Here is a 14,842-nt window from a genome sequence, read left to right on the forward strand (position 1 = left end):
CCCCTTTTCCCATCCAGAGACCAGAACCGAGGGGACCCCTGAGTCCAGACCTCCTTGTACCATTTTATCGTACTTAAAGAATTGCTATAAAGTATCGTTGAACCTTATCCTTGTGTGGTGTACGTCTGTGGGGGGGAAGTTACTAGTCTGTACGATCGTCGGAGACGGCTCTCCCCGGAGACCTCTCCTCCTATCCTCGGCCGACCCTCCCGGTCCGTCTAACATTGGTGGCCAGCGGCGCGATCCGAATCACCGCATAATCGTACAGAGAGTAGCTCACCCCACGACGAGTTCACAATGACAACCAAAGAAAGCGGATCCACCGAGAAATTCCAGATGGAGAAATTGGAAGAATATAGCCATCGTGAGTTGAAACAATTCTGCATCGAACTAGGTATCGCTACCACCGGTCTAAGTACTAAAGACGATTTCAAACACGCCCTTGAGTCCTGGGCAGAAACCGGGGCCGTCAGACCCCCGGACCAAAATGTCGCAGCAGCAGAAAAAGACACCACGGCTCCCGAAGAGCGAAGAACGGGTCTCTCGCAAGACGAGATCCAAGAACGAGAAAGAACCCGACTACACGAACTAGAAATGGCTCGGCTCAAAATGGATGGTGAACTCAAGTTAGCAGAACAGAAACTAAACCTGGAGCATCTACGGCTCCGAGAAGAACGGGAAGAGAAACAGAGACAAAGGGAGCTCGAGGAAAAGAGACTGGCATATGAACATGAGCGTAAATTAGCTGAGATAGACTTACGCAAGCAAAACAAAGAAGTAGGGGTGCCCGAGCAACCTCGCACCCCAGGGACAACAGAGAAAAAGGTACACATCCCCAAGGATGTCGTCCGAGAATATTTTCGAGAAGACGACATCCAGCAATGGTTCAAGGCCTACGAAATCGCTATGACCTCCCACCGGATCGATCGAAGCGACTGGGGAGCCGGACTATGGGGGAGGTTCCTCAATGAGGGCCGCGATGCCCTGCTGCAGCTCCCAGACCATCTAATGACCTCCTACGACCACATGAAGGCTGCCCTCCTCACCCGCTATGGGCTCACACCCGAAATGTACCGCCAGAGGTTCCGAGACTGCACCCGAATCCCGGGTACGACTTGGGTGGAATACGTGAACTATTTCAGCCGGGCCTTCGAGGGTTGGATCAAAGGAAGCAACGTCACAACTTATGAACAGCTCTTCAATCTCATGGTATGGGAGCATCTATCAAACAACTGCTTCGTCGAGCTCAGGCAGCACCTCCTCGACAGTAAAATGACTGATCCACGGCAGCTCGCCGCCGAGGCTGACCGGTGGGAAATCACCCGAGTGGGCCGAAATGGGTCCTATGAACAGAACCGGAACCACCACGGTCAGCACCGTCCCCGAGGTGGAGGAGGGGGCCAAGGACGAGGAAGAGACAATGCTCCGGCCGCACCCGCTACCAGCACCCCACCCCCGGCCAACCGGGGCAACACCCCGGCGCGGCCGGGATACCGAGCCAATGTCACGTGTCACCGATGCCAGCGAGTCGGCCACTACGCAAACGACCCAAATTGTCCACAGAACCAGACTCAGAGGCCCCGCCAGATGGCTGCCGCCGCCCTGGGGGAAGAACAAATCTCCGAGGAACATGAAGAATATGAGCAAGAACACCAAGAATGGGAGCCAGCCGCCATGGCTCTAGCCTGCTTAGGGGGGAGAGACATGGTCCCGCGGGTCCCCCTCCCCGCCAACACCCGGAAGTACAGTCAATGGGTGAGCATTAATGGACGCCGGGCCGAAGCCCTACGTGACACCGGGGCCAGTGTGACAGCCGTCCGCTGTCACCTGGTGACCCCAGAACAGATCCTGCCGAACATTCTCTGCCCTGTCCGTTCAGCCGACAATTCGGAGAGTCTATGTCGGATGGCTTGCGTCCCCTTCGAGTGGGGAGGAGTCTCCGGCATGTTAAAAGTGACGGTCCGAGATGACGCCCCCGTAGACTGTCTCCTGGGGAATGACCTGGAAAGTTCCCCGTGGGCCGCCGTCGAAAGAAGAGAGCACCTGGGGATGTTGGGCATCCCGGACTGGGCGTGCGTCACCACCCGGTCCATGGCCGCCCGTGCCATCCCCGTCCCGAAGAACCTGAATGGCCGGCACCTCCTCCACCGGTTGCTCCAGTAGAAGACGCCGACAGTACTGCCCCACCAGAACCAACTCCCGAGGGGCCCGTTCAGTCTCCGGACCTCTCCGGCCTGGATCAGTGGCAGCAAGAGGGGGGGCCCACCCAGGAACAGTTTCGCCAAGAACAGAAAACCTGTCCCTCCCTCGAGGGACTCCGCCAACAAGCCCTCGCTCAGAGCGCAGGGGATACCTCCGGAACCCATTGGGTCTATTGGGACAATGACCTGCTGTACAGCGAACAGAGAATCGCGGAGTTAGGGGCCAGTCGAGTGCTAGTGGTGCCCCTCCGCTTTAGAGACTTCTTGCTAAACCTGGCCCACGATGTCCCCCTGGCCGGCCACCTGGGTCAGGATAAAACCTACAGTCGCCTAGTGACCCACTTCTTCTGGCCTAAAATGAGAAATGACGTACTCCAACACTGCCGGTCTTGCCCCACGTGCCAAGCCAGTGGGAAGAGCGGCCGCAAACTGAAAGCCCCCCTGCAACCATTTCCAGTGGTCACCACCCCGTTCGAGAGAGTGGGGATAGACATTGTGGGGCCCCTCGACCCCCGTACAGCACAAGGACATCGATTCATCCTGGTACTAGTGGACCACGCCACCCGCTACCCTGAGGCTGTTCCCCTGCGAACTGTGACTGCCCCGGTAGTCGGCCGGGCCCTGATGGGGATCTTCTCCCGTGTGGGCTTCCCCCGAGAAGTCGTCAGTGACCGAGGCACAAACTTTATTTCGAAATACATGAAGTCCCTCTGGCAACAGTGTGGGGTCACCTACCGATTCACGACCCCCTATCACCCTCAAGGAAACGGACTCGTTGAGCGGTTCAACCGCACGCTCAAAGGGATGATTGGGGGGTTGGAAGAACCCCTCCGTCGCCAGTGGGATGTGCTACTACCGTGCCTCCTCTTTGCCTACCGAGAGGTCCCCCAGAAGTCCCTCGGCTTCAGCCCGTTTGAACTCTTGTATGGACACCCGGTACGAGGGCCACTCAGCCTGGTCAAAGAAGGCTGGGAAATGCCTCCTCTAAAGAACCCTCCAGATGTTTTCAAGTACCTCCTAACCCTCCGCAACCAGACCCGACGATTCCGAGAGATGGCAAAAGCAAACTTGGAGGCTAGTCAGGAAGACATGAAAAGGTGGTACGACCAAAATGCCTCCTCCATCGAATTTGAACCCGGTCAACAAGTATGGGTGATGTCCCCCACCGAACCCTGCGCCCTGCAAGACAAATGGACGGGGCCCTTCAAAGTAATCGAGCGCAAGGGCCCTGTCACCTATCTCATCGATATGGAATCTTCACGGAACCCTCTCCGGGTTCTCCACGCTAATAGACTGAAACCCCATTTTGTGCGTTCAGAACTGAGCCTCCTGATGGCAACAGACAATGGGGCCGAGGAGGACTCCGAACCCCTCCCCGACCTCCTACGGTCCCGGGAAAAGGACGGCTCCGTGGACGGGGTCCGACTTTCAGAGGCCCTCACCCTGGAACAACGCCAAGGATGCCGGGACCTCCTGTTGCAGTTCGCCAGCCTGTTCTCCCTCACCCCAGGGGTCACCCCCTGGTGCGTACACGATGTAGACACTGGGGACAGTCCCCCTATCCGCCACCGGGCCTACCGCGTACCAGATCGGGTACGGGCCTGCATCCAAGAGGAGGTGACCCGGATGCTCACGCTCGAAGTCATCGAGCCCTCCGGCAGCCCCTGGGCCAGCCCAGTAGTACTGGTCCCCAAAGCAGCCGCCCCCGGCACCACCCCAGAACTCCGGTTCTGCGTCGACTACCGGGGCCTGAATGCGGTCACCAGAACAGACGCACATCCCATTCCCCGGGCAGATGAACTAATCGACCGCATGGGAGCTGCCCGCTACCTCAGTATCTTCGACCTGACAGCGGGCTACTGGCAGATCGGCCTCACACCCCGGGCCCAAGAACGATCTGCATTTTCCACTCCGGATGGGCACTATCACTTCAAAGTCATGCCCTTCGGCATGAAGAATGCCCCAGCAACGTTCCAGCGGCTCGTAAACCAGGTCCTGGCGGGACTCGAAGAATTCAGCGCCGCCTACCTGGACGATATCGCTGTGTACAGCCACCACTGGTCCGACCACCTCCACCACCTCCGAGAGGTGCTACAGGCCCTCCAACGAGCTGGCCTCACGATCAAGGCCAGCAAATGCCAAATTGGCCAGGGGTCCGTGACCTATCTCGGACACCAGGTGGGAAGCGGCCTGGTGGCCCCTCTGCAACTCAAGATCGCTGCCATCCAGTCTTGGCAGCCCCCCATCACCCAGACCGAGGTCCGCGCCTTTTTGGGACTCACAGGCTACTACCGGCGGTTTGTGAAAGACTATGGCAGTATTGTGGGGCCCCTCACGGAACTCACATCCAAAAATCACCCGAAGAAGGTCAACTGGACCCCAGACTGTCAAGCGGCCTTCGAGAAGCTGAAGGCCGCCATGTGCTCCGCCCCGGTGCTCCAGGCCCCCGACTACAGTCGGGAATTTATCGTCCAGACGGACGCCTCCGACCATGGCATTGGGGCAGTCCTTTCCCAGTTGAATACCGAAGGACTTGACCAGCCAGTGGCTTTCATCAGCAGGCGTCTCCTGGCCCGAGAACAACGTTGGAGCACCATAGAGAGGGAGGCCTTCGCCGTGGTATGGGCCCTCAAAAAGCTCCGGCCCTACCTCTTCGGCACCCACTTCCGGGTCCAGACCGATCATCGGCCCCTGCAGTGGCTAATGCAGATGCGGGGGGAAAACCCGAAACTACTACGCTGGTCCATCTCCCTGCAGGGGATGGACTTCACTGTGGAACATCGACCTGGGCAAGACCACGCCAACGCAGATGGCCTGTCACGCTTTTTCCGCCTCGACGAGGAGAGTCCCCAAGAGGATGGGTGACTCTCCCCGCCTTCAGCTGGGGGGGACGCATGTTGGACAGGCCACATGAAGGGCTCGCTCCCTCCCCGCACGACCAGGCCCAAGCCCGGCTCCTCCAGTGTTACACACCATCACGACCCGTCTGCCATCCCCTCCGGGACCCCTGCCTCTGAACATCTCGACCTCATGGGCACGATTCCCTACCGGCCTGCTCGCCCGACCTGGGCGCCATCTTGGACACAGCACCACGCGGCCGCGTGGCCTCCGATCGACCCTAACCCTGGGCCTGGCCAGGCCCCGACATTCCGGCACCACCATCCACCCAGGAGGTGAGCGGACCACTTGGCAGGTCAATGGGAGAAAGAGGTGTCGATGGCTCTCCCCCGCCAGGTGCCGATCGCCCCCAGCTCCCCCAGGCGCTGGCTCCACCCCCCTGCTGGGTGTCTGGACTCCCTCATCCCGGACCTCCCGACCCCCAAGTACGAGGGTCCGGACATCAAAGGGCGCCAGACCTATAACTAGGGCAGCTCCAGAGCAGGAAGGCAGTTGTATCCTGGAGTCGAGAGACGCAGTGAAGAACTCATCCTTGACGGACTACTGGCGCTGCCGTAGCCCTGCCTTGCGAAACTATCGTCCTGCCTGCTGGCGCTGCCGCAACCTTCTGAAACCTTCTTCGTCGTCGGGACCTGCTGGCGTGGCCGCGGACCGTTTGTAACCACCACCTTCATCGGGACCTGCTGGCTCCGCCGTGGACCGTCGCTACCTTCAACCATCCCAGGACCTGCCGGCTCCGCCGCGGCCCGATCATCTAGAACGCCGAGCTCGAGGATTGAGAGCTATTTCCACCTAACCAATTGGTAACAAGACTCTCCCGCTACCCCCTTTTCCCATCCAGAGACCAGAACCGAGGGGACCCCTGAGTCCAGACCTCCTTGTACCATTTTATCGTACTTAAAGAATTGCTATAAAGTATCGTTGAACCTTATCCTTGTGTGGTGTACTTCTGTGGGGGGGAAGTTACTAGTCTGTACGATCGTCGGAGACGGCTCTCCACGGAGACCTCTCCTCCTATCCTCGGCCGACCCTCCCGGTCCGTCTAACACTGTGTCCTTTCTCCCTCTGCATCTTTCTGCTGTGAATCCTTTCCCATCTTTATCTTTCCGCTTTGAATCCTTTTCCCCCTGCATCTTTCTGCTGTGAATCCTGTCTTCATCTTTCCGCTGTGAATCCTTTCTCCCTCTGCATCTTTCCGCTGTGAATCCTTTCTCCCTCTGCATCTTTCCACTTTGAATCCTTTGCCCCCTGCATCTTTCCGCTGTGAATCCTTTGCCCCCCTGTATCTTTCCGCTGTGAATCCTTTCTCCCCCTGCATCTTTCAGCTGTGAATCCTTTCTCCCTTTGCATCTTTCCACTTTGAATCCTTTGCCCGCCTGCATCTTTCTGCTGTGAATCCTTTCTCCCTCTGCATCTTCCTGCTGTGAATCCTTTCCCATCTTTACCTTTCCGCTGTGAATCCTTTCCCCCTGCATCTTTCAGCTGTGAATCCTTTGCCCCATTGCATCTTTCTGCTTCACTCCACTCCCTTGATACCTAAAATGTGTCTCTTTACAGCCTTTCATTGATGCTGAGCATGTGATCCACAAGTATTTCCTGCCACGGGAGTATTCTGTGATTATTCCTTTGGTGGCTGGCCTCGTCCTGGTGTTCTGTGTAGGTGAGTATGTATGTATGATGGGTGCCTGGTGTCTCCTATAGTAGTAATAGCAGCAGCAACACGTTCTTCGAAAGCCTCATGGCAGTACAGCATCTAAACTGTAGCAGCCCACAGGGCCTGCATCAAACATGTGTGTGTTACTCGGAGCAGACGGCGCTGCTTCTCATAGCAGCAGCACTTACCAAGTACCCTTCTAAACCTACAATGCACAACACCACACTGTGCTCCAATACTCAGTTGGTGACACGGGCTGCACTACACTCTTCTGCAGGCACAACACCCAGATGAACTACAAGTGGGCCTAGCTTACAGATAACTACCAACAACTGACAACACCTTCTGGTGGATTCCTTGCATACCTGAGAGCCGTCTCAGACCAGTACTGCACTCACAAGACCACTCTTTAGCTACACTACCCTGTGTGTGCAGTGGCACTCTGTGCACTGCGCACACCCATCCATCTCCGAGCTAGACTCCACTCGTGTGCAGTGGCACACCATGCACTACGCGCACCCATCCATGTCCGAGCTAGACTCCACTCGGTGTAAAGCCCAGTGTGTGCAGTGGTACACTATGCACTGCGCGCACCCTTCCCTCTCGAAGCTAGACTCCACTCGTGTGCAGTGGCACACCGTGCACTACGCACACCCATCCATCTCCAAGCTAGACTCCACTCGTGTGCAGTGGCACACCGTGCACTGCGCACACCCATCCATCTCCGAGCTAGTCGCACACCGTGCACTACGAACACCCATCCATCTCCAAGCTAGACTCCACTCGTGTGCAGTGGCACACCGTGCACTACGAGCACCCATCCCTCCCCAAGCTAGACTCCACTCGTTTGCACTGGTACACCGTGCACTACGAGCACCCATCCCTCTCCAAGCTAGACTCCACTCGTGTGCAGTGGCACACCTTGCACTACGAGCACCCATCCATCTCCGAGCTAGACTCCACTCGTGTGCAGTGGCACACCGTGCACTACGCGCACCCATCCCTCTCCAAGCTAGACTCCACTCGTGTGCAGTGACACACCGTGCACTACGCGCACCCATCCCTCTCCAAGCTAGACTTCACTCGTGTGCAGTGGCACACCGTGCACTACGCGCACCCATCCATCTCCGAGCTAGACTCCACTTGTGTGCAGTGGCGCACCCATCCCTCTCCAAGCTAGACTTCACTCTGTGTACAGTGGCACACCGTGCACTACGCGCACCCATCCCTCTCCAAGGTAGACTTCACTCGTGTGCAGTGGCACACCGTGCACTACGCGCACCCATCCCTCTCCAAGCTAGACTCCACTCGTGTGCAGTGGCACACGTGCACTACGCGCACCCATCCCTCTCGAAGCTAGACTCCACTCGTGTGCAGTGGCACACCGTGCACTATGCGCACCCATCCCTCTCCAAGGTAGACTTCACTCGTGTGCAGTGGCACACCGTGCACTACGCGCACCCATCCATCTCCGAGCTAGACTCCACTCGTGTGCAGTGGCACACCGTGCACTACGCGCACCCATCCCTCTCCAAGCTAGACTCCACTCGTGTGCAGTGGCACACCGTGCACCCATCCCTCTCCAAGCTAGACTCCACTCGTGTGCAGTGGCACACCGTGCACTACGAGCACCCATCCCTCTCCAAGCTAGACTCCACTCGTGTGCAGTGGCAAACCGTGCACTACGCACACCCATCCATCTCCAAGCTAGACTCCACTCGTGTGCAGTGGCACACCGTGCACTGCGCACACCCATCCATCTCCGAGCTAGTCGCACACCGTGCACTGCGCACACCCATCCATCTCCGAGCTAGACTCCACTCGTGTGCAGTGGCGCATCCATCCCTCTCCAAGCTAGACTCCACTCGTGTGCAGTGGCACACCGTGCACTACGAGCACCCATCCCTCTCCAAGCTAGACTCCACTTGTGTGCAGTGGTACACCGTGCACTGCGTGCACCCATCCCTCTCCAAGCTAGACTCCACTCGTGTGCAGTGGCACACCGTGCACTACGCACACCCATCCCTCTTCAAGCTAGATTTCACTCGTGTGCAGTGGCACACCGTGCACTACGCGCACCCATCCCTCTCCAAGGTAGACTCCACTCGTGTGCAGTGGCACACCGTGCACTGCGTGCACCCATCCCTCTCTGAGCTAGACTCCACTCGTGTGCAGTGGCACACCGTGCACTGCGTGCACCCATCCCTCTCCGAGCTAGACTCCACTCGTGTGCAGTGGCACACCGTGCACTACGAGCACCCATCCCTCTCCAAGCTAGACTCCACTCGTGTGCAGTGGCACACCGTGCACTACGCGCACCCATCCCTCTCCAAGGTAGACTTCACTCGTGTGCAGTGGCGCACCCATCCCTCTCCAAGCTAGACTTCACTCGTGTGCAGTGGCACACCGTGCACTGCGCACACCCATCCATCTCCGAGCTAGTCGCACACCGTGCACTACGAGCACCCATCCCTCTCCGAGCTAGACTCCACTCGTGTGCAGTGGCACACCGTGCACTGCGTGCACCCATCCATCTCCGAGCTAGTTGCACACCGTGCACTACGAACACCCATCCCTCTCCAAGCTAGACTCCACTCGTGTGCAGTGGCACACCGTGCACTACGAGCACCCATCCCTCTCCAAGCTAGACTCCACTCGTGTGCAGTGGCACACCGTGCACTACGAGCACCCATCCCTCTCCAAGCTAGACTCCACTCGTGTGCAGTGGCACACCGTGCACTACGAGCACCCATCTCTCTCCAAGCTAGACTCCACTCGTGTGCAGTGGCACACCGTGCACTACGAGCACCCATCCCTCTCCAAGCTAGACTCCACTCGTGTGCAGTGGCACACCGTGCACTACGCACACCCATCCCTCTCCAAGGTAGACTTCACTCGTGTGCAGTGGCACACCGTGCACTACGCGCACCCATCCCTCTCCAAGCTAGACTCCACTCGTGTGCAGTGGCACACCGTGCACTACGCACACCCATCCCTCTCCAAGGTAGACTTCACTCGTGTGCAGTGACACACGTGCACTACGCGCACCCATCTCTCTCCAAGGTAGACTCCACTCGTGTGCAGTGACACACGTGCACTACGCGCACCCATCCCTCTCCAAGGTAGACTTCACTCGTGTGCAGTGGCACACCGTGCACTACGCGCACCCATCCCTCTCCAAGCTAGACTCCACTCGTGTGCAGTGGCACACCGTGCACTACGCGCACCCATCCCTCTCCAAGCTAGACTCCACTCGTGTGCAGTGGCACACCGTGCACTACGCACACCCATCCCTCTCCAAGGTAGACTTCACTCGTGTGCAGTGACACACGTGCACTACGCGCACCCATCTCTCTCCAAGGTAGACTCCACTCGTGTGCAGTGACACACGTGCACTACGCGCACCCATCCCTCTCCAAGGTAGACTTCACTCGTGTGCAGTGGCACACCGTGCACTACGCGCACCCATCCCTCTCCAAGCTAGACTCCACTCGTGTGCAGTGGCACACCGTGCACTACGCGCACCCATCCCTCTCCAAGCTAGACTCCACTCGTGTGCAGTGGCGCACCCATCCCTCTCCAAGCTAGACTTCACTCGTGTGCAGTGGCACACCGTGCACTGCGTGCACCCATCCCTCTCCAAGCTAGACTCCACTCGTGTGCAGTGGCACACCGTGCACTACGCGCACCCATCCCTCTCCAAGCTAGACTCCACTCGTGTGCAGTGGCGCACCCATCCCTCTCCAAGGTAGACTTCACTCTGTGTACAGTGGCACACAGTGCACTACGCCAGCCCTCTCTAGGATAGACTCCACTCTGCATAAAACCTAGTGTGTGCAATGCACACTGTGCACTACGCGCACCCATCCCTCTCCGAGCTAGACTCCACTTTTCATTAGGCCCAGTGTGTGCAGTGGCACACTGTGCACTGCGCACACCAGTCTTCCTCCAGGCTGGGCTCCCCGCCGCATAAATCCCAGTGTGCGCAATGCATGTTGTGCACTATAAACACCCATCCCTCTCCAGTCTAGTCTCCACTCTGCATAAAGCTCCAGAAGCATGTTGAATTTCGTGTATTAAGTGACGCACAACGTACACGGCCATAGTAATGACAAATGTGCACTACTCAAATGCCACTTACATGACATGGCACCCTAGCAGTGGTTCATCTGTTCTGTAAGACCCAGGTTGTGCCTCGCCTGTAGTCTGAACCACCAGTCATGACTTGTTTTTTCTGTGAAGTGCCCAGAGGTGCCTTGTTTGTGATGTCAACACTAGCAGTGCCAATCAATGCTTTATTACCCAGCAGCTCTTTATATCTGCTGTAAGACCCCAGCAGCACCTTAGTTGTGCGATAAGGTCCCTTTAGTTCTGTCTGTGCGTCCACATCCTTGGGGTGCCTCTCTCTGCTGCAAGAACTGTGACTTGGTGTAGGAAAGTGCCTCTTTTGACATGGTTAGCCCCCACTTTTTGCCTGATGCATGATAAGATTTAGAACTGTAAATGCACAGGGTCCCTGCAAACCAGGTTCCCAGTGCCAGATCTCCTTCTCAAAAACTGCACCATAATTGGCACCACTTCAGATACCCCTGAACGTACCTAGTAAATGGTAATTGTTCCACCCCAGGGGCCCATTACCAAAGCTATGCACTCTGCCATTGCAGGCTGCGTGTCTTGGTGCAGAGAAATCTGAAGAGTCGATATGGTACACAGCCCTGTGTGCCATGCCCCCCCCCCCCTTTCACTGCATGGGATATAGGTGAGGCACTCCTACTGCATGCCTTTAGCCCTAAGGCAGGGTGCGCTACATCCTATGTGTGGACTGGTCAGCATGAGCAGATATGCCCCTACAATGTCCAGTCCGTTCTGCAATGTTGTGAGTGAACAGGGAAGCCATGCAGAGTACATGGGCTGGATACTTGTCAACACGGGTTTCCTAGCTCCATGATGGCTCCATTGATTTCTAAGGTATTTGGTACCAAAAATCTTGTCTTAATAAATCCTCACTGATGCCAGTGATGGATTTAGTGTTAAATTCACCCAGCAGACCCTTTTAGAGGGTCCCCTGAAAACCTACCAAACCCTGGTGGGGTCTCTGACTTATTTTCAACAGTCTGCCGCCACCAGACATGTTTCTGACCTCATGGGATGAGACCCAGTGCTCTCCGAGGACAAGACAAAGCTTGATCAGGGTGCTCCCTTACATGGACCAGAGCCATGCTCCGTGTAGGGCCCTTTGTAAGGACTATGGCATCGAACCAGGCAAAAGTCCAAGGAAGGACTATCTCAGACAACTGATAGCTCAGTTTGAGAAAGATCACCCAGAACTGGTAGCTCAGTCTGAGGATGATGACCTTACGAATCATGATGAGTCTGGATGAGAATGCTAGAAAGAATGACCAGGCGACTGAACTGAGAGGCTCAGCTACGGACATTGAAAGGGAAAGAGGTGGGCCTAGAGCCCATCTCTGGTGGCGGCACACAAACAGATCGGGAAGGTTCTTATGACTCTAAACTCCCCAAAGGGATTGCCCCTTACTACTCCGATGGTGATGGCAGCACCAAATAGTTCCCTGCATTTCAGAGGACCTTCATAGCAAGACGAGTTGCTCAAAACATTTGAGTTCCTCTCTTGTGGGAACTATTCTCAGGGAATAGCAAGGATAGACTCCTGACATTGGCTGAAATAGATGAGTATTATGACCTCATGAAGAGTACCCTGATTTAGGGCTTTGGACTCCCCACCGAAGAATACAGAATAAGATTCAGGTAGACTCGGAAACCCCAGAGTCAGTCCTGGGTGGTTGGTTAACAGGTAACAATCTGAATGACTCTGAAGGGATTTACAATTGAATAATGAAGGAGCATCTTTTAAGTAATTGTTACTATGAGAAGTTATATCAGCAAATAGTAGACCTAGGTCCACTCTCTCCTCTATAGTAGGAGAAGAAGGCAGACCACGGAGTCAAACCAAGGGTGACTAAATCTATCACAAAGACCCCCCAAGGAAAAGATGGTGATCCAAAAGAGAAAAACAAAAATTAGTCTTCCTCAGGCCCCCAAAAATCTGTTTAGCAAGGTGGGCCTAGAAACTTGTCACAGCCTAAGGGTAAGAACTTGGATCAAAAAAAGTGTCATTACTGTAGGTAACTGGGATACTGAATTAGAGACCCTGGTTGTAAAATTACGAAAAATGCCTTTAGTCCACCTGCAGTAAATGTAGCGGTTAATCTCCAGATTGGATCTCAGGAGAGCTCTGGCCATATCGGAGAGCTCATAGAGGTGATTTAAGTAGGGGATGTGGATGTAGCCACCTTAGCTGTCTGGCCCACTAACATGCAAAAATACAGACCGCATCCTGTTATTGATGGGGTTAGGGTGGAGGCATCGAGAGGTACTGGTGCTATTGTTACCGTGGAGACCAAGCACCTGCTGGCCTCTGCACTGTATCTGCCTGGAAGGACCTATCCAGTCACCAATGCAGACAATATGACAACAAACCATCCCATGGCAATGGTGTCCTTTGACTGGAGACGGCTCGCTGGCCAACAAGAGGTAGCAGTATCTTCATCCATTCCAGTTGATTGCTTGGAAATAATTTGGAGTCCTCAGCCTGGGCTGAGGCAGAACTAAGAAACGCAGAAATGCTTGGAATACCACACTGGGTGTGTGTTATACTAGAGCACAGAGCAGAGCCCAGAGTGAAAAAATGTGCTGGAGTCTGGAAGAATGACCCAGCCCTCCAAGAAAAAAGGCAAGCAGACTCTGGAGCCAACTGCAAATCAGACACCAGACCCTTCTCCTCAGGGGAAAGAGTCAGCCCTAGCGGGAACTGAGCCTCAGGAGTTGGAGCCTTACCAGGCTGGGCTCTTGGACCCGTGGGACTCTCTAGGGAAGAGAGTGTAGTGTCTCAGGCGTTTAGGGAATTCCTCGTCATTTTGGCCCATGACATCCCCCTAGCTGGACACATTGGCCAGATCAAAACTTAAAGTTGAGTATTTAGCCACTTCCACTGGCCAACAATGCACCAGAACTTGCAGGAGTTTTGTAACTCCTGTGCCACCTGTCAAGCCTGTGGCAGGACAAGTGGCCACCCAAAAAACCCCTTATACCACTCCCAGTGGTTGGGGTTCCCTTTTGAAAGGGTAGGGATCAACATTGTTGGTCCCCTTGACCTTCCTACATCACCGGGAAACAGATATATTCTGGTGGTAGTGGATCATGCCACTAGGTATCCTGGGGCCATTCTTCTTAGGACTACCACTGCCCCTGCAAGGATTAGGGCCCTGATTGGTATCTATACCAGGATGGGCTTCTCTAAGGAGGCGGTATCAGACAGAGGTACAAACTTCATGTCTGGCTCCCTGAAACACATTTGGAAGGAGTATGGCGTGACCTACAGATTCACTACCCCCTACCATCCGCAGTGTAATGGCCTTGTTGAAAGATTCCTCAAGACCATGAAAGGTATGATTTGTGGACTCCCTGAAAAACTCAGAAGGAGATGGTATATCGTACTTCCAAGCCTGCGTTTTTGCCAACTAGGGGAATGCCAAAGAACTTCTGTTTGATCATCCTGTTAAGGAACCATTGTGCCTTGTGAAGGCACAATGGATGACATATGAATACACAGAGGGGAAAAACGCACATATTTATAGTCCAGTCCCAAATGCTAACATAACCCTCTAACAGGGATTATAATTTCCTGTTTGATTCAGGGGAATTGTGTGGACTTAATGATGGCTGTACCGTCTACGTTTTTCCCCCCTGTGGGGCCAGAGGCAACTTGGTGAGAGGACCGGGCAGGCCTTGAGGGATGTGAAGAGCCACCACCTGTGTTGCTGAGTCTTTCGTAGTCCGTGAGAGCCCAGGATCAGCCGACCGGTCAGCTTTGTTGCAGTGCCTGCAGGTGCAGGAAAGTGACACCTTCACTTCAAGGGAGATTCCTTCAGGTGCTTTGGATGCCCACAGGCCTTGGAAGGTTCCTTTATGGTGCAAAGGCACAGATGATGCAGCAGACGAGCAGAGCGGCGAGATCAGGAGCAGCAGGCGACTTCTCAATTGTAGCCTTGACGCCCAGAGTGAAGTC

General features: G+C 55.5%; 1 protein-coding gene across 1 annotated transcript in view; it reads left to right on the forward strand.

The window, feature by feature from the left end:
- The window catches only part of DPM2 (dolichyl-phosphate mannosyltransferase subunit 2, regulatory), a 53,423-nt gene that overhangs the window by 29,504 nt on the left and 9,077 nt on the right, over positions 1–14,842 (forward strand). The window contains exon 3 of the mRNA XM_086924948.1: positions 6,657–6,759. Coding sequence (XP_086781074.1) covers positions 6,657–6,759 — 103 coding nt within the window. The remainder of the gene's footprint in view (positions 1–6,656; positions 6,760–14,842) is intronic.

This window comes from Lissotriton vulgaris, chromosome 5 (assembly GCF_964263255.1).
Source record: "Lissotriton vulgaris chromosome 5, aLisVul1.2, whole genome shotgun sequence".
NCBI lineage: Eukaryota > Metazoa > Chordata > Amphibia > Caudata > Salamandridae > Lissotriton > Lissotriton vulgaris.